The sequence below is a fragment of the Gopherus flavomarginatus genome, chromosome 3, assembly GCF_025201925.1.
Source record: "Gopherus flavomarginatus isolate rGopFla2 chromosome 3, rGopFla2.mat.asm, whole genome shotgun sequence".
NCBI lineage: Eukaryota > Metazoa > Chordata > Testudines > Testudinidae > Gopherus > Gopherus flavomarginatus.
In genome coordinates this window covers 1,640,867-1,659,553 of record NC_066619.1, presented here as the reverse complement: position 1 = coordinate 1,659,553, position 18,687 = coordinate 1,640,867, and the positions used below count along the sequence as shown (strand labels likewise).

General features: G+C 59.6%; 2 protein-coding genes across 2 annotated transcripts in view; one reads left to right on the top strand and one right to left on the bottom strand.

The window, feature by feature from the left end:
* Nucleotides 1-18,687, bottom strand: part of LOC127046504 (uncharacterized) — a 257,859-nt gene that overhangs the window by 149,741 nt on the left and 89,431 nt on the right. The gene's annotated exons all lie outside the window — the stretch shown is intronic.
* The window catches only part of TESK1 (testis associated actin remodelling kinase 1), a 32,826-nt gene continuing 14,906 nt past the window's right edge, over nucleotides 768-18,687 (top strand). Inside the window, exon 1 of the mRNA XM_050943577.1 lies at nucleotides 768-1,069. Within this exon, the coding sequence (XP_050799534.1) occupies nucleotides 824-1,069 (246 nt within the window). The 5' untranslated portion in view covers nucleotides 768-823. The remainder of the gene's footprint in view (nucleotides 1,070-18,687) is intronic.

Below are 18,687 nucleotides of genomic sequence, written 5' to 3'. Positions count from 1 at the left end.
GCCGGGGCAGGAGCCGGGTGTGCGCGGCGGGGGGCCGGGGCAGGGACCGGGGCAGGAGCCCTGGACGGGGCAGGGGGATGGGGCAGGAGCCGGGGGAGCGCGGCGGGGGAACGGGGTAGGAGACGGAGGAGCGGGGCAGGAGCCGTGGACGGGGCAGGGGGAGCGCGGCAGGAGCCGGGGCAGGGGGACGGGGTAGGGGACGGAGGAGCGGGGCAGGAGCCGGGGGAGCGCGGCGGGGGAACGGGGCAGGGACCGGGGAGCGGGGCAGGAGCCGTGGACGGGGCAGGGGGACGGGGTAGGCGACGGGGGTGCGCGGCGGGGGTCGCAGCAGGAGCCAGGAGGGAGCCGCTGCAGGAGCTACCGCGGAGGCTGGTACCCAAGGAGTTAAGGGCTCGCCCCGCCCCGGCTCCGCCTCTCGGGTCAGCTCCGCTCTCAGGGCCGCGCTCTGAGCCGCGGAGACCCCGAGCGGCAGAGCCGAGCCCGGCCGGGCCCCTGGCGAGCCCGAGCCCCGCTGCGCCACGGGGCTGCCCCCCGCCCGCGCGTCCTGCTCCCGATCCCCCGCCCCGGCCGCCCCACTCCGGCCATTGCCGGGCCTGCTGCACCCCCCGGCCCCACCCCAGGGCATGGCCCCCCCCATCCCCACCCCGCCCCTGAGCCTGGTGCCAAGCCCCCCTGGGCCCCTCCTGGCCCTGGAGCCCCCCGGCCCTGGGGCCCCTGAAGGCCCCTGCGCCCTGGCAGTGCCCGCGCCCGGGCAGGACGCTGCGCTCCCCGCTGGGGCGAGGGGAGCTGTGCCCGGGCAGGGGCCGAGCCGGGCACGATGTGAATGGCGCTGGGGGTGCTCAGCGCGCCCGACATGGCCTGGGAGAAGCCGAGCCGGCGGCCCGGGCTCTCGCTGCGGGTGGACCGGCTGGACGAGGGTGACGGGGAGCCCCCGGCCGCCTGGCAGGGCTGTGGGCGCCTCCGGCCCTCCTCGTACCGGGCCCTGCGCAGCGCTGTCTCCACCCTGGCCCGCATCGACGACTTCTACTGCGAGAAGATCGGAGCCGGCTTCTTCTCCGAGGTCTTCAAGGTGCGGGCACGGGCACGGGCACCTGGGCCGGGCAGCGCGGGATGGGCAATGTGGGATGGGCACCCAGGGCCGGGCAGCGCGGGATGGGCAATGTGGGATGGGCACCCAGGGCCGGGCAGCGTGGGATGGGCAAAATGGGATGGGCACCTGGGACGGGCAGCGCGGGATGGGCACCCAGGGCCGGGCAGTGCGGGGTGGGTACCTGGGGCTGGGCAGCGCGGGATGGGGACAGGCACCCGGGGCCGGGCAGTGCAGGATGGGCATAGGCACCTGGGGACAGACAGTGCGGGATGGACATCCGCGGATGGGCACCCAGGGACAGACAGTGCAGGATGGGCATCTGGGGATGGGCAGCACGGGACGGGCATGGGCAGCACGGGACGGGCACCCAGGGACGGACAGTGCACGGTGGGCACCTGGGACTGGGCAGCGCAGGATGGGGACCGGGCACCCGGGGACTGGCACTCAGGGACGGGCAGCAGGGGACGGGGACGGGCACCTGGGGATGGGCAGTGTGGGATATGCACCTGGGGATGGGCAGTGTGGGATGGGCATATAGGGATGGGCAGTGCCAGATGGGCATGTGGGGATGGGCAGCGTGGGACGGGGACGGGCACTTTGGGGACTGGGCAGGTGTGCGGGTTGGACTGTGGGGTTGGCCCATCACATGAGGGGCCATGGGTTCACGGGCTGTGGGGTTCGTGGGCCGTGGGGTTGGTCCATTGTGCCAGGGACTGCAGGGTTCATGGGCTGCAGGGTCCGCCCATCGCGCCGGGGGCCGCAGGTTCATGGGCTGCTGGGTTCATGGGTTGTGGGGTTGGCCCATCGCACCAAGGACCGCGGGTTCGTGGGCTTGGCCCATGGGGCTAGGGGCCGCGAGTTCATGGGCTGCAGGGTTGGCCCATCGCACTGGGGGCTGCGGGTCTCTGGGCTGTGCCGTTGGCCCATTGCACGAGGGGCTGCGGGTTCGTGGGCCATGGGCTTGGCCCATGGAGCTGGCCGCTGCGGTTTGTGGGCTGTGGGGTTGGCCCATCGTGCCAGGGGCTGCAGGGTTTGTGGGCTGCGGGGTTGGCCCATTGCACAAGGGGCTGCGGGGTTCGTAGGCTGTGGAGTTGGCCCATCGCACGAGGGGCCGCGGGTTCGTGGGCTGCGGGGTTGGCCCATCGCACCAGGGGCTGCGGGGTTCGTGGGCTGCAGGGTCGGCCCATCGCACCAGGGGCTGCGGGGTTTGTGGGCTGCGGGGTCGGCCCATTGCACCGGGGGCTGCGGGGTTCATGGGCTATGGGGTTGGTCCATCGCACCAGGGGCTGCGGTTCGTGCACTGCGGGGTTGACTCATCACTCCAGGGGCTGCGAGGTTCGTGGGCTGCAGGGTCAACCCCTCATCCAGGGGCTGCGGAGTTTGTGGGCTGCAGGGTTGGCCCATCGCACGAGGGGCTGCGGGGTTCGTGGGCTGCAGGGTTGGCCCATCGCACCAGGGGCTGCAGGGTTCGTGGGCTGCAGGGTCGGCCCATCGCACCGGGGGCTGCGGGGTTCGTGGGCTGCGGGGTTGGCCCATCACACCAGGGGCTGCGGTTCGTGGGCTGTGGGGTTGGCTCATCACTCCAGGGGCTGCGGGGTTCGTGGGCTGCAGGGTCGGCCCATCACGCTGGGGGCTGCAGGTTCGTGGGCTGCGGGGTTCATGAGCTGTGGGTTTGGCCCATCGCACGAGGCGCTGCGGGTTCGTGGGCTGTGGGGTTGGCCCATCACACTGAGGGCTGCGGGTTCTTGGACTGTGGGCTTGGCCCATCGCAATAGGGGCCGCGGGTTCATGGGCTGTGGGGTTGGCCCATTGCACCAGGGGCTGTGGGGTTCGTGGGCTGCGGGGTCGGCCCATTGCACCAGGGGCCGCGGGTTCATGGGCTGTGGGGTTGGCCCATCACTCCAGGGACTGCGGGGTTCTTGGGTTGCGGGGTCGGCCCATTGCACCAGGGGCCGTGGGGTTCGTGGGCTGGGGGTTGGCCCATCGCACCAGGGGCCACGGGTTCGTGGACTGCGGGGTTGGCCCATTGCACCAGGGGCCGCGGGGTTCGTGGGCCATGGGATTCATGGGCTGTGGGGTTGGCCCATTGCACGAGGGGCTGCGGGTTCATGGGCTGTGGGGTTGGCCCATGGGGCTGGGGGCCGCAGGGTTTGTGGGCTGCAGGCAGCCGGGTTGTGGCACCGGTTCATTGCCAGCGAAGGTGTTTCTGGAGGAGGGTGCGGCGGGGTCCAGCCTGAGCTCTCAGCACGGCCTGTGTCACCACCACAGGGCGCTGCTTGTTTTCACAGCAGCTGTTGTGGTGTGGGGAGGGGCCGCTCGGCGAGGGAGACTCCTTCTCTGTCCCTCCCTCAGCAGTGCCTGCGCATGTGAGCATGCCCGGGCTGTTTTGGCAGCGTAAGGCATGAGGTGTTTGAGGCGCCCACAGGCCGTGGGTGGGTTAAACCCTCCACCCCCCCATGCCTGGCCACGTGTGGCTTTATCCCTGGGGTCCTTCTGGGGGGAGCAGAGCTGAGAGGGGCTCCCCGGGTGCCTGTGGGTGCTGCCCAGCATGACAGCACGAGCTCCACCCCCATTCGCAGCACTCCTGGGGGGCACAGGGTCAGCCTGAGTCCCGTGGTGCTCGCTACCTCCGTGCCTGGAAGAGCCCCTTTAAGGTCCCCCTGCCCTGGCCTCCCGCCGTGGCCTTGGCACCTGGGCCTGGATTGCAGGGATCTGGGTCTGGCATGCTCCCCCCCTCCCCCGGGAGGTGCTGTTAGAGGTGGAAGCCCTGGGGCCCTGCCCCTCTCCTAGGGCCCAGCAGAAGGGCTGGCTGCCTGCCGTGGGGGCAGCTGTCTGGGTGACGCTGGCCGTCCCCAGGAGAGGCTGGCCCAAGCAGGCTAAAGGTGGCATTTAATACAGCCAGGCGGGCGGTTGGCTACTCAGGGAATATGGCTCCATCTAATAATGACTCCTGACAGTTGGCGGGGATCCTCGCACCCCCCCTGCGCTCCCAGCCGGCAGAATCCCCATGCCCCTGCACTCCCAGCCGGCAGGATCCCCATGCCCCTGCGCTCCCAGCCGGCAGGATCCCCATGCCCCTGCACTCCCAGCCGGCGCGATCCCTGCACCCCACGCTCCCAGCCGGTGGGATCCCTGCGCTCCATGCCCCCAACTGGTAGGATCCCTGCCCCCCCAGCTGTTCGGCCAGACCAAGTGCCTCTCCCACCTTGCCAGTGCTGCGCCCAGCCTGCGGGGAAGCCATTTGCATGGCTGAGTTTGTCCCCACTAGTGATTTCCCCAAACGAGAACTTGGAGGGAGTGGGCACTGGAAAGGGGTTGGGGTGGGTAGTGGCAGGGGAAGAGCGGAGTGGGGGTGGGGTGACGGTGGAAGGGGAAAGCAGCATGTTGGGATGGGCAGCGGTGGGGGAAGGACACAGTTTGGGTTGGGGCAGCGGGGGAAAGGCAGGGGGTTTGGGTGGGCAGCGGCAGGGAAAGGGCAGGGGATTAGAGTGGGCAGCGGCAGGGGAAGGGCAGGGGGTTTGGGTGGGCAGCGGCAGGGGAAGGGCAGGGGGTTAGGGTGGGCAGCGGCGGGGGAAGGGCATGGTTGGGGCGACGAGGGAAGGGCAGGCGGTTAGGGTGGGCAGCGGCAGGGGAAGGGCACAGTTTGGGTTGCGGAGACCGGGGAAGGGCAGCTGGTCGCCGTTCATTGTGCAATGGGGAGGCTGCTCCAGCACCTGGCTTTGGTCATGCAGGGACTCGGCGTGGGTCTGGGTGCATAAGCGGTGTGCTCCCCGTGGCCTGGCTGGGCCCTATGCTGTATGCGGGGGGCCCCTCTCCCTGCCAGCGCCCCCCAGGTACAGTCGTGTGTGGGCTGCGTACCTGGGGCAGTCGGGGGGCCCAGCCCAGGGCCAGGAAGGTGTCAGTGGGATCCGGAGGCGCTGGCCAGAGGGGACCTGAGGTCCTGCTTAGCCCAGCCCGTTACCCCCATGCTGAGCCCAGTCGCTGATTTAACCAAAGCCCCTCCCAAGGACCCTGGTGTGGCTCGGCGACACGAGCCGGAGAGTCCCTTGGCAGCCTGTGCCCGCGGGAACCACCTCCCTGGCACGCTTTGGGGCTTGTTTCTAAGGTGCATTTCTCTGGCCTCAGCCTCCAGCTCTTGGTCTCTCGCTCGTTTTCACCAGGCCTTGAATACGTTTTGTCTCGTCTTTGCACCTCTCCAAGTTGTCAACGTCTTTTTAATACTGTGTCCACCAGAGGTAACATCCCGCCCCGCTCCCGCTCTCCTGTTCATACACCCCGGGATCACGTTAGCCCTTTGCAGCACAGCCTCACGCTGGGAGCGCTTGGTTGGCTACCTGCCCAGTGGGAGCCCCGGGTCCCTTTCCGAGTCGCTGTTTCAATCCCATGTTGTTTGAATGGGCCCAGTTTAGCGAGTGAGTCAGATCACGCTGGGTGTCACCCTGTCCTCATTACTTGCTGCACCACCCCTCTGGCTGCTGATGACAAAAATAATCCCTGACTTTTTCCTCAGGAGCTCTCAAAGCGCTGCACAAAGGAGGGCGGGATCAGTCTCTGGTTTTACAGGTAGAGAAATTGAGGCACAGCAGGGCAGGGAAGCGACTAGTCCCAGGTCACCCAGCAGGCCAGTGGCCAAGCTCAGGATAGAACCCAAGTTTCCTGAGACCCAGCCCAGTGCGCTAGTCCAGTATTCTAGCCACTTGGCCAAGCTAGTTACTCTTATGGTGACTAGTGTCAGGCATAGAACCAGTCCCAATAGAAGCACCCCCATTCAGTGATTCCCCATCAGAGACCACTTCTTGAGATCCATCGTTAGCCAGTCCTTAAGCTATTCAGCATGTGCCTCACTGATAATGTACAGTGCTCGTTTTTAACCAGAATGTCACACACCTTCCAACAGTCTGTTCCATCTGTGCCGTCGTTACCTTCGTTAACTCAACTTGGAATCTCATCAAAGGCTGAAATCAGACGGGTTAGAAAAGACCTGTTTTCCATAAAACCTATTTTCCTGTCCTTCTGTCCTTTGTCACTTGAATCCCATTATTTTGTCTGGGATTGATGTCAGGCTAACCAGCCTAGTGTTACTCGGGTCATCCTGCTTCATCTTTTTGAATATTGACGCAACATTAGCACTTTTCCAGTTTTCTGGATTTTCCCCAGTATTCCGGGTTTTATTAAAAAATTAACATTAGCAGGCCAACTCTTTTAGGACTCTTGGGTGCTAGTTACCAAGACCTGCTGATTTAAAAATGTTTATCCCTAGTAGATGTTGTCTAACATCATCCTCAGTTACTATTGGACTAGATAGTACTTCGTTTTTGTGTGATAAGAGTATGTCATCCTGCTCCTTTCCAAATACTGAACAGAAAGGTTTTTTGAATGCTTTTGCATTTTCTGCATCATTATGAAAAACCTTGCCATCTCCATCTAGTAATGTGCCTATGCTGTTGCTAGAGTTTCTTTTATTCCTGACATACGTAAAAAAACTCTCTTCTTTTTATTGTCCTTGGCCCAGCTAGCCATGGATATTTCCCCTGATGTCTTTAGCTTCCTTTATCAATTTTCTATTCTGTATAACTTCTATTTATATCAGTTGCAATCTGCTTGCCCCCATTCCCGTTCCCCATTCTGTTCCCCTTATTTCCATTTGTTAGATATTGCATTTTTATTTCAAATTGCATCGCCACTGAACCTTGAGGGGAGTTTCGCCCATGTTGGTAACATGCCTAGAGCCAGAGGTGTAAACTGGCCTCCATGCTGAAGCACATAAGGAGTCCTGGCATTAGGGGCAGGAGCTATGCACGCTGGGACAGGTGGTTGTGCTGCCACAGGCCCATGCTGCAGCTAACAGGTACCTGCCACATTGCAGAACCCCATGGGCCATGCTCTGGGACCCAGCAAGGGCTGGAGGGCACAGCACAGCTGGGGGAGTTCCAGTCCCCCAGAGCCTGGCCGTGCCCAGAGGAGGAGCTGAATACCAGAGCCCAGAGAGGCTAACCTGGAGCATGGCAAGTGGCTGGTACCCATGCGGATGGGAGGGCACCGGTGGGCCCCAGGCAGTGCCAAGCCCAGGCACGGAGACGTGAGGGCGAAGAAGGCTGATGGGGGAGGGGCAGGCTGTGGCTGCTGACGGGGATCCCGCACTCAGACTCTGTCCTAGCGGGCGGGATCAGCCTGGTGCCCGGGCTGGGGATGTGAGTGGCTTGGCGGGGGATGGATCTCGGAGCCAGTGTGTGCCAGGGGCCCAGTGCTGAGGTCTCAGTGCTGGATTAACAAGAGCAGACGGCTAGTGCTGTGGGCAGCAGCATGGCCCCAGGGCATGGGGGGAGTCACAGGGTGCCAGGCTGGGAGCACTGGGTGCCAGGCGGGTGCCACGTAAGGAGGAGCAGAAGGGCCTGTCCAGCCCTGTGGGTGGTGGGCAGGAGCAGGCTGCCTGCCCGTCACCCAGAGCAGGGCTGCGTGTGGCTGTCCGGCTGAGCTCAGCTCTGGGGAATGTGCCAGGATTCCAGGGCATGGTGCCAGTGCACGGGGAGGCAGGGGCGGGTGACGTAGCTTATCTCTGCTCCCCCCATGCTCTGGGCTGCAGGGGATCAGGCAGCCTGCCTGCAAGGGCTCTGCCGGCAGCTCCCATCTCATGGGGCTGCCCCTGCCAGAGGCTGTCCCAGGGCTGAGGTGCATTAGACCCTGGTCGTGCCCAGCCAGGGCTGGCAGAACCTGCCTGTTCCCTGGTGTTGCCCACTGGGGAGTGAGCACGCAGCTGGGGGAGCCTTGTCTCTGCACAGGCCACCGCACCCCCATGGGGAAGTTGGGGAAGGGAGCTGGAGTTGCAGCACCCAGAGATGGCCCTGGGGTTTCCTCTCTCCGAGTGTCATGCTGGGGTGGGCTCTGGCAGGTGAGGTGCCCCATGGTCCTGGGGAGCAGCGGCTTGGGGGCCCAGCAGGTGTGTGGTCCAGCTGGAGCTATAACTGAGGTGGGTGCCAGGCAGAGGAGGTGCCCCGATGCCAGTGACAGGTGCAGGGAATGGGGGTCAGGCAGCCCCACTAGAGGCACCCGAACCCTGGCTGCTCCCTGGAGCTGAGCCCAGGCCGGGGGTGCCGTGGCCACACCCCGCACTCCTGGCACAGGCGAGCAGGACGCCAGCCGCGACTGCAGCCGTGTGTGGGAGGCTGGCTGCACGTACGCAGCCTTAACCCTGTCACCACTGGCCCGGGGTGCCCGCAGGCTGGGGGTGGGGGTCATGCTGGGGGCGCTGGGCAGGGACCGGTAGTGATGTGCCCATCCAGGCTCAGGCACCAGGCAGCCTGGGCAGGCCGCTGGGCATGTGGGAGCTGCATGGGGAGGGGTTTCTGGGGAGCCCAGCTGATCTCTGGGTCCTGGGGGCAGGGAGCAGGGATGTGGGGGGGAGCTGGCCTCCCCAGGGTGGGGCTTGGGCAGCTCCTCAGGCAGCCGGCTGGGAAGAGGCGCTTGATGTGGGGTGCTGTGTGGAGGGGGGGTTCCTGTGTTGTAGTGAGGGAGGGGGAGGGGCAGAAGCTGCCTCGTCTCAGTGGGTTCATGAGGTGCCTGGGGGTTGCCATGGTGGAGGTCCCAGCAGAGGGAGGGGTCAGGGAACATGCACTGGGGGGGTACGCGCGTGGTATGGGGGCCCAGCTGGTCCCTCTCCATGCTGAGGGAGCTGTCTGTGGGTCTGCAGGGAGTCCAGCCCGCCCTGCTCCCCTGGCCTGGGAGGGCTGGGCAGGGCACGAGCCGTCTCTGTCCCTGGGGGAGTCACTGTCCTGGTTTGGTACCTTCCACACCCAAGGCAGTTTTGTTTCCTAATTTCATGTGTTGTTTATCCAGCAGCCAAGAGGTGGTGGTTAGCCGCTGCCCCAGATTTTATGTTGCTTTTAGGTTTTTTAGACCTATTTGTGCCAAATCCACAGTAGTGTTTGCCTGCTTGTGAGGGAGATGCTCCCACAGCTGTGCCAAGGAGTGGAACTCGGTTGTACTTACCTCTAGGGCTCCAGTATTTCCAGTTTTTGCTTTACATTTAAGAGTTTTTACTGTAGCGTTTGCTGCATTTTGTTTTGCTCGGCATTGGGAGTGTTGATGAGCTTTGATTTAGGCTGTTACAATAGGAAGGGAGAAGGAGGGACAATTTAGACACGTTTAACTGAGTTTAATTTATACCAGTTTTTATTTTTATTAAGAGTGGATTTAACAAGACTTTTCCTGGGTCACTTTGAGTTACAAAGAACTTTGGGTTTTTCTTTTAATTGCGGTTCCTTTCTTGAATGAAGAGGTTTTGGTCCAGGTTCTGGTGCATGTGTCTGGGAACCAGCGATTCAGTTCAGGGCGGGGTATTGGGCTGTACCCCACAGTAACTGCTAGTGTTGTCCCTGGTGTAACAGGCTTATTTTAGTGATATGGTAATTGTGGGCAGCTGGAGCTTCAGGTAGTGTTTTCATAGGGGCCCTTTATTTTAGTCTCTGTTTCCCTGTGGTCTGGTATTTCCATGGGGTGTCCCTGCCCAGGAACACACACACACACTGATATTTCTGTGGGGTTTCCCTGCCCACACACACACACACACACACACACACTGGTATTTCTGTGGGGTGTCCCTGCCCAGGCACACACACACACACACTGGGATTTCTGTGGGATGTCCCTGCCCAGGCACACACACACACACTGGTATTACTGGGGGGTGTCTGTGCACAGGCGCGCGCACACACACACACACTGGTATTTCTGACAGGTGTTCCTGCCCAGGCACACACACACTGGTATTTATGGGGGGTGTCCCTGCCCAGGCACACACACACGCTGGTATTTCTGACAGGTGTCCATGCCCAGGCACACACACACACTGGTATTTCTGTGGGGTTTCCCTGCCCACACACACACACACACACACACACACACACACACACTGGTACTTCTGTGAGGTGTCCGTGCCCAGGCACACACACACACACACTGGGATTTCTGTGGGGTGTCCCTGCCCAGGCACACACACACACACTGGTATTTCTGGGGGGGTGTCTGTGCCCAGGCGCGCACACACACACACACACTGGTATTTCTGGGGGGTGTCTGTGCCCAGGCACGTGCACACACACACACACACACACACACACTGGTATTTCTGTGGGGTGTCCCTGCCCAGGCACGCACACGCACACACACACTGGTATTTCTGTGGGGTGTCCCTGCCCAGGCACACACACACGCTGGTATTTCTGAGGGGTGTCCCTGCCCAGGCACACACACACACTGGTATTTCTGTGGGGTGTCCGTGCCCAGGCACACACACACACACACACTGGTATTTCTGAGGGGTGTCCCTGCCCAGGCACACACACGCACACACACACTGGTATTTGTGGGGGGTGTCCCTGCCCAGGCACACACACACGCTGGTATTTCTGAGGGGTGTCTCTGCCCAGGCACACACACACGCTGGTATTTCAGAGGGGTGTCTCTGCCCAGGCACACACACACACACTGGTATTTCTGAGGGGTGTCCCTGCCCAGGCACACACACACACACTGGTATTTCTGTGGAGTGTCCGTGCCCAGGCACACACACGCACACACACACTGGTATTTCTGTGGGGTGTCCCTGCCCAGGCACACACACACACGCTGGTATTTCAGAGGGTTGTCCCTGCCCAGGCACAGACACACACTGGTATTTCTGTGGGGTGTCCGTGCCCAGGCACAGACACACACTGGTATTTCTGTGGGGTGTCCCTGCCCAGGCACACACACACGCACACACTGGTATTTCTGAGGGGTGTCCCTGCCCAGGCGCACACACACACACTGGTATTTCTGAGGGGTGTCCGTGCCCAGGCACACACACGCACACACACACTGGTATTTCTGTGGGGTGTCCCTGCCCAGGCACACACACACGCTGGTATTTCTGAAGGTTGTCCCTGCCCAGGCACACACACACACTGGTATTTATGTGGAGTGTCCCTGCCCAGGCACACACACACACACTGGTATTTCTGTGGGGTGTCCGTGCCCAGGCACAGACACACACTGGTATTTCTGTGGGGTGTCCCTGCCCAGGCACACACACACACTGGTATTTCTGTGGGGTGTCCGTGCCCAGGCGCACACACACACACTGGTATTTCTGAGGGGTTTCCCTGCCCAGGCACACACACACAGTGGTATTTCTGTGGGGTGTCCCTGCCCAGGCACACACACACACTGGTATTTATGTGGAGTGTCCCTGCCCAGGCACACACACACACGCTGGTATTTCTGAGGGGTGTCCCTGCCCAGGCACACACACACACTGGTATTTCTGTGGGGTGTCCGTGCCGAGGCACAGACACACACTGGTTTTCTGTGGGGTGTCCGGGCCCAGGCACACGCACACACTGGTTTTTCTGTGGGGTGTCCCTGCCCAGGCATGCACACACACTGGTATTTCTGAGGGGTGTCCCTGCCGAGGCACACACACACACACTGGTATTTGTTAAGGGTTTTAAGACTGAGCTAGTGTTTTTGTTGTACCATTCCATGAGGATTACCAGATCCCAGCTGGGGATTTATGATTGGTTGGCGGGAGTGAATTATCCCTTAAATATTGGCTTATAAGGAGGGCTGCGTTGGGGTGCGCGCTGCAGGGAGGCGGTTGGGGAGAGGGCCCAGGAGGCAGGGGGAAGGTGCTCGCAGTGGGATGGGGGTGTCTTTGTTCTGGGGTGCTGGGCTCACCCAGCCCTCTGGCAGCGGAGTGGGTGGGGGGCGCAGGCTCTGTCTGTCCCAAGCAGCCCCCTGCCCAATCCGTGGGAATCTGGGCTCTCTACTGCCTCTGCCACTGGGGCTGGCTCCTGGCCATCAGAGCATGGCAGCCGTGTGCTCTGTCCCCCGCTGTGTCCCCTCTTCTGTCGCCCCCCCCACTGTGGGATCCTGTTACGGATCCAGTGACCTGCAAGGAGTTGGGGGGCAGGGATTGACACAGAGCTGGGATCTCCCCTGCCTGTTCCCTGCCCCATGGGCCCCCAGGGTGTGGAGGAGGCTATTTGGGAAGGTTTAGGGGGCAGACCTGGGGGGTGAGTGACCTTGGCAGGAGATGGGACAGGGCTGGGCTGGCCCATGGGAGGAAGTTGGGGCAGGGAGGGGTCTGTGCCCGGCTGGCTGACCCCTTGGAGATGGCCCCACACGCCTGCTCTATCCTGCTGCCCTGGGCTGGCTGGCCCAAGATATGCAGGGATCCCAGGGGTCCTGCCCCCAGTGCAAGGGGAGTGTCTCATCTGGGCCCTGCCACGTGTAGGCCCCCAGCATGTGCAGGCCCCCACCCTTCCCCAGTTCTGCAGCGCTTGGGGGCCACCCTCCCCTCTCCCTGTCCCTGTACAAGGGGATTAGGCAGCATTCGTCTCCATCTCTCCTGGCCAATTACCAAGGGAGGAGGCTTATTAGAAGGAATGAGGCTGGGGGCTTCCCAGCCAGCAGAGCCGGAGGAGCTCCCCCATGGCAGAAGGCTGCCCGCTTGTCCCTGGGCCCTTCCCACCCCGTGTGGGATTCTGCTCCCTGCCCTGCTGCCGGGGTTACCTGGGCATTGGGGTGCCTGGGCCCGTCTGCACTGCCCACTCTCGCCTGCTGGCACCTCGGCTGGCTGCGCACTGCGGGGGCCTTGCTGCTCCTGGCGCAGTACAGGGGGGCTGGAACGTCCCCTGCCGGTGAGCAGGGCTCTCGCAGGCCTGGCACCTGGGCATGCATCCCAGTCCCCAGCCCGATGGGCAGGGGCCCAGACTCCCCCAGAGTGCACTGCCATGAACAGTGGGCCAGGGCGCATGCATGCGTGTGTATACGGGTTTGTGCATGCGTGTGTATATACGAGTGTGTGCGTGTGTATATACGAGTGTGTGCGTGTGGATATACAGGTTTGTGCACGCCTGTGCGTGCAGCTTCCGGCACAGCGGGGCCCGGTGCTGACTGGGCCTGCTCCTGCCTCTCGTGCTGATGGGCCTTAGCTGGCGCTTGTGTGCCGGGGCAGCTCTGCTTGTGCCTCTCTGCTGCACCTGCCCAGCGCGGGGTCGTCCCCTCCCTGCAGGACAGTGCCCGTGGGCACCTCTGCCAGGAGTGCTGTGGGGGGAATGCGCTCACTGCTTGATGGCACTTCCAGCTCCGGCCTGACTGCCCAGACCCCGCAGGGTGCCAGGCTGTGCCCACGGGCTCCCCCCGACTGCTGTGCCCTGGATGCTGGGAAGGGGGCAGCTGGGCCATAGCCCCGTCCCCGCCCTCTGTCACTCTCCTCTGTAAAGCGCCTGTGCCCGCAGCCCCAGGTGTCTTTCTGCATCCAGGTTGTCTCTGCCCCGCCATGTCCAGGCCTCTCCCCATCAGGTCGGCAGGGCCAGAATTGTTAACGGACCCTGAGGGGATTAAATCACCTTTGCCAACGAATTGAGATCCCAGATAAGAACACGGGGCCGGACGTCCTAGTCTGTGTTGTGCAACAGGCCCTGATCCCGGCCTTCAGACGAACATGGGAACGGTCCTACTTGGCCAGACCAACGAGCCAGGGGCAGAAAGGGCTGTTTGCTCTCAGGCAGGCTCCGAGACACACTCTGACTGGTGCTGAGCCCACTGAGCTGGAGAAAAGGCCTGGCCGAGGCTGCCCCACATCAGTGGAGGAGCCCACAGACAGTGGAGATCCCGGTCACCAGGGCAGTGACACTGGCCCCCCAGGACCCGAAGGGGGAGGATTTCCCCTCTCTCCATGGGGAAGCAGAGCTCAGACCCCAGCTCGAGAACAAAGCACCGAGTTTTGAGGTTGGGGATGAGGGTTGGCTGCTGGGAGGAATCTGGGCTCTCGTCTGGGAACTGGCCAAGGCGATCAGGTGGTGAGAGACCCAGAGCCTGAACATGGAGTCACTACAGTGTGACTGGGCTCTGGGCTGGCCAGACTGGACGATGCTCCAACCATCAGTTCTCTGGGCTACCCTAAGGGCTCCCTGCGCTGTGTCCAGGTGACAGACAGACCCGACTGTTCTGGCAGTGCTGGGTGAGTGTCACTGCAGATGCTGGGTGAGGTGCATCAATCCCTGCGGAGTGAACAAGTCTCCATCAGGGTCTATCTCTGTGGGACTTGCTGGGCAGAGCTCACAGGATGAAGCAGGGGAGGTGCAGGTCCAGAGGCCCAGTCTTAGGAGGTGATGAGGTCGCATGGCTGACCCTGAGGAGTGAGACCTCTAAGGGATCAGACACACTGAAGGGTTCCTCCTAGAGACCGTTCGAGAGCTAGGAGTGTAGGACCGATCCCGTGGGTCTGGGACAAGTGGTGGGAGCAGTGGGATGCTGAATGCACCCGTAGTATTTTGCAGTAAGTGACATGCAACAGTAGTAACAAGGTTAGTGTGATGGTGCTGTTCTGGCTGATGGGGTGGGCTCTCTTTGCTAACAGCTATTAGCAAGTCTTTCTTCTCCCTGCCAGTCAGATAATTTGCATCAACACAGACACTAACTTTTAGATTTTTAGTTGCTACCAATTCCAAGGCTGGACTCTGTCTTACCACACAAATCCAAATAGTCTGAGGGTGAGAGTCTGTTTGCTCTTCCCTGCATCCTCAATTGTTCAGACATAAAACCCTTTAGCTCTGAAACACCAGCAACTAAATCTGTCCTCAGACCCTGAAACACAGACTGCTCACTCACAGAATTGGCATGGAGACAGTCCTGTTCCAACACCATTGTCTTCCCAACCAGCTGGTCAAACCCAGGCACTTGGTTATAGGGCTGCTCAACTTTCTTAACAGCTTCTGCTCCATCTGAGACCTTCTCAAAGCTCCCCACACTGGATCTTTCAAAAGGAAAGTCAGTGGATCCATTCACCACAGAAAATTTCTGGCTGTTAGGAACTGAAACTTCCTTGATTAACTCACCTTCACACCCTTCAGTTGCAGTAAACTGCTTGCACAGGCTACCATGAGGATTCCTTTCCCTATGAGATTTTCTAAGCAGCAATTCACCCCTCTCAGAACTTCTGCCCTTACCCTCTTCACCTAGGGCTTGCTCTAAAGGAACACTTCTCTGAGCCCCCACAGACTCTTTCTGGGTCTCACTTACATCCAGAATCACCTCTGGCCCATCAGGCAGATTCCTACACAATCCTCTTTCAGGCAAACGTACAGACTTTCCAGCAAACAGGCTAGAAGCCTTCTCCTGTCCTTGGCCATGAACAGGTTCAGGAATCCTTTCCTTCTTGCTACAAGTTGTCAAACTGTCAGTAGGTAACACAATTAAATCACCTTTTTGCTCTCCTTGTGCCCTGGCTAGGGTATTACCCTGAGCAGACAGAGCTGCTACACCCTTTTCCAGCCACACATTAGCAACTGGCAAATTACAAGCACCAGAATTGTCTGGTATCTGGGATTTTGCTAAGACACTAACTGGATGCACCCTAGTTACAGTGCCATTTTCCTCAGCAGGCACAAATTTAGGACCATTCCCTTCCTGGGCTTTAGCTGTATTTACAAACAACTCCGAGACAACTGAATCACCCTCAACCATCACAGGCTGAAAGGCACCTTCTGTCTGCTTCACAGACACAGAAGAGCCGAAGACACATTCTCCTTCACCAGACACACAGCTTGGGATTTCCTTTCCCTTGTCACAGCACACAGTGATGATGCAGTTCTGGCGGGACCCAATTGAGAGTGCCAATTCAGGAACAATTGCTCAAACAGGGCAGTCACAGCCCTAGGCTGGGGTTTTTCCACCTCTAAGGCAAACCAAACCAGCCAGACGCAAATGACTTCGGTTTCACCCCACTGGCTGACCACAAGTCACACAAGCAATTTCCTTAGACACTCCAGTCTCCCAGTATCACCACCAGTGCCACCCGTCCTGGGGATGAATGGTTATGAAAACCAGCACCCCAGTAAAAGAAAAAGGTTCTCTCGATCCCAAAGGACCAAGCCCCAGACCCAAGTCAATATACACATCAGCTCTTACCCACAAATCACGCTGTTGCCAATCCTTTAGAATCTAAAATCTAAAGGTTTATTCATAAAGGGAAAAAGGTAGAGATGAGAGCTAGAATTGGTTAAATGGAATCAGTTACATACAGTAATGGCAAAGTTCTTAGTTCAGGCTTGTAGCAGTGATGGAGTAAACTGCAGGTTTAAATCAAGTCTCTGGAGAACATCCTCAGCTGGGATGGGTCATTCAGTCCTTTGTGCAGAGCTTCTGTTTGTAGCAAAGTCCCTCCAGAGGTAGGAAGCAGGATTGAAGACAAGATGGAGATGAGGCATCAGCCTTATATAGGCTCTTCCAGGTGTAAGAACACTTCTTTGTTCTTACTGTGGAAAATTACAGCAAAATGGAGTCTGCAGTCACATGGGCCAATTTCTGGCGTATCTGCCTCCTCTTAATGGGTCAATTGTGTAGCTGATGGTCCTTAATGGGCCATCAAGCAGGCTAAGCAGAGCTAACACCCACTTGTCTGGGATCTTTCCCAGTAACACAGCATAAGTTTGAAATACAGACAGTACACAGCCAATACTTATAACTTCAACTACAAAATGATACAGACATACAGACAGCATCATCCCAACCAGTAACTCATAACCTGGTCTTAGGCACCTTATATGACCCCCTTTACATAAGATTTGGTGCCACTACAGGACCTTGGTTGCAACCCATGTTCTATATGGTCCCAGTTTATATCCATAACGTCACAGTTAGTCAAAGGCAACAGCAAGAAAATGGCGTGTAACCACCTCCCCAAGAAGCACCTCGCGAACCTGTGCGATGGTTAAAGATTGGGACGTTCGACGGGCTGGAGAAGGGTGATTGGTTCAAGGAGCAGAGTCCAGACCCACGTGGGTTCCAAGAGGGTCAGAGAGCAACGGCGGCTGCAGCCGGGCATCCTCAAGCCCCGGTTCCTGTCCAGCAGGGTCTCCTGGGATCCCATCAATAGATCTGAAGCGCTGGGAGCTGGAGCTGAAAGTGAAGGAGCTTCAGTTAGAGCAACGGAGACTAGCAGCCCATGGGAAGCAGTGGAAACACGCACTGGAGATGGAGAAGTGCAGGAGCAGCAGGGTAAGTGGGGAAAGGCCCTGCGGATGCCAGTTCTGCAGCAGCCTAGGTCCCGAAGGTTGTCTCAGCTGAAAGGAAGAGGCTATCGAGTCCTACCACGCTGTCTATGGGGAGGCCTGTGATCTGACTCTGGCTGGCCCTGCGGACCGGCTCCATGGCTCACCGTTTGCTTGGCCCCAGAGCTATCGAGGCACACAGCCAAGTGGATGGACTTGATACTAGGCACCATGAACAGTCTGAAACACTGCTGCTGCTGAAGGTTGAACTCACATCTGAGGCTCGTAGGAAAATGTTTTGGGTTGTGTAAAAGCCCCAGGGTGTGACACTGTGACGAAGGGGGACATTTTTGTAATATTTTTATGAAGCCTGCACGTGCCTTGGTTTCCCCTATGTGCTGCATTGTTATCCATGGGGAGAAAAGGTCTGTGCACTCTCAGGGCAAGCTGAGACACAGGTACAAGTGTTACCGAGCTGTCTGCACCTTAATCCCCACAGCAGTGGGGAGCTGAGAAGACAACAGCAAATCACCTAGAGACGAATGCCTTGGAAGGATGTGGACTTCCCGCCTCTCCACAGGGCTCTGGATGGCATCTTCCCAGCTGCGGGTGTGAGGTGGAAGTGAAGTGTGGGCTGTGGAAAGCAGTCGAGGGGCACCTGGGAGTCTGACGAGGAGAGCAGATGGTCATGGAGGGGCTAACTCATCCGCTACCCAGCCAAGGCAGCCTGTAGCTCAGGCTCAGAGGGTGACAGATGCGACTGAGCGTTCGGAGGGAAGCAGCCACCCAGCTAGCTCCTTGGGGGCACAGGGTTGGTGGTAGATGGGCTCCCACATGCCCTGTTGGACTCTCCTGGGCTCAGGCGCATCTGAGCCCCAGTGGGAGTGGAAGGGGGTGGTTAATGGGGAGACATTGTTGGGGTGGAGAGTCTGGAACAGCGAGACAACCTAGTGACAGAGGGTGTGGAAAGAGCTAAAGTACTCAATGCTTTTTTTGTCTCTGTCTTCACAGATAAGGTCAGCTTCCAGCCTGCTGCACTAGGCAGCACAGTATGGGGAGGAGGTGAGCAGCCCTCAGTGGTGAAAGAACAGGTTAAGGACTATTTAGAAAAGCTGGACATGCACAAGTCCATGGGTCGCGATCGAATGCATCCCAGGGTGGTGAGGGAATTAGCAGATGTGATTGCAGAGCCATTGGCCATTATCTTTGAAAACTCATGGCAATCAGGGGAGGTCCCAGACGACTGGAAAAAGGCAAATATAGTGCCCATATTTTAAAATGGGAAGAAAGTGAACCCTGGGAACATCAGACCAGTCAGCCTCACTTCAGGCCCCGGCAAAATCATGGAGCACTTGGAGGAGAGGAAGGTGATCAGAACAATGAACATGGATTCACCAAGGGCAAGTCACGCCTGACCAACCTGATTGCCTTCTATGAGGAGATAATTGGCTCTGTGGATGAGGGGAAAGCAGTGGATGTGATAGATCTTGACTTTAGCAAAGCTTTCGATACGGTCTCCCACAGTATTCTTGCCAGCAAGTTGAAGTATGGGCTGGATGAATG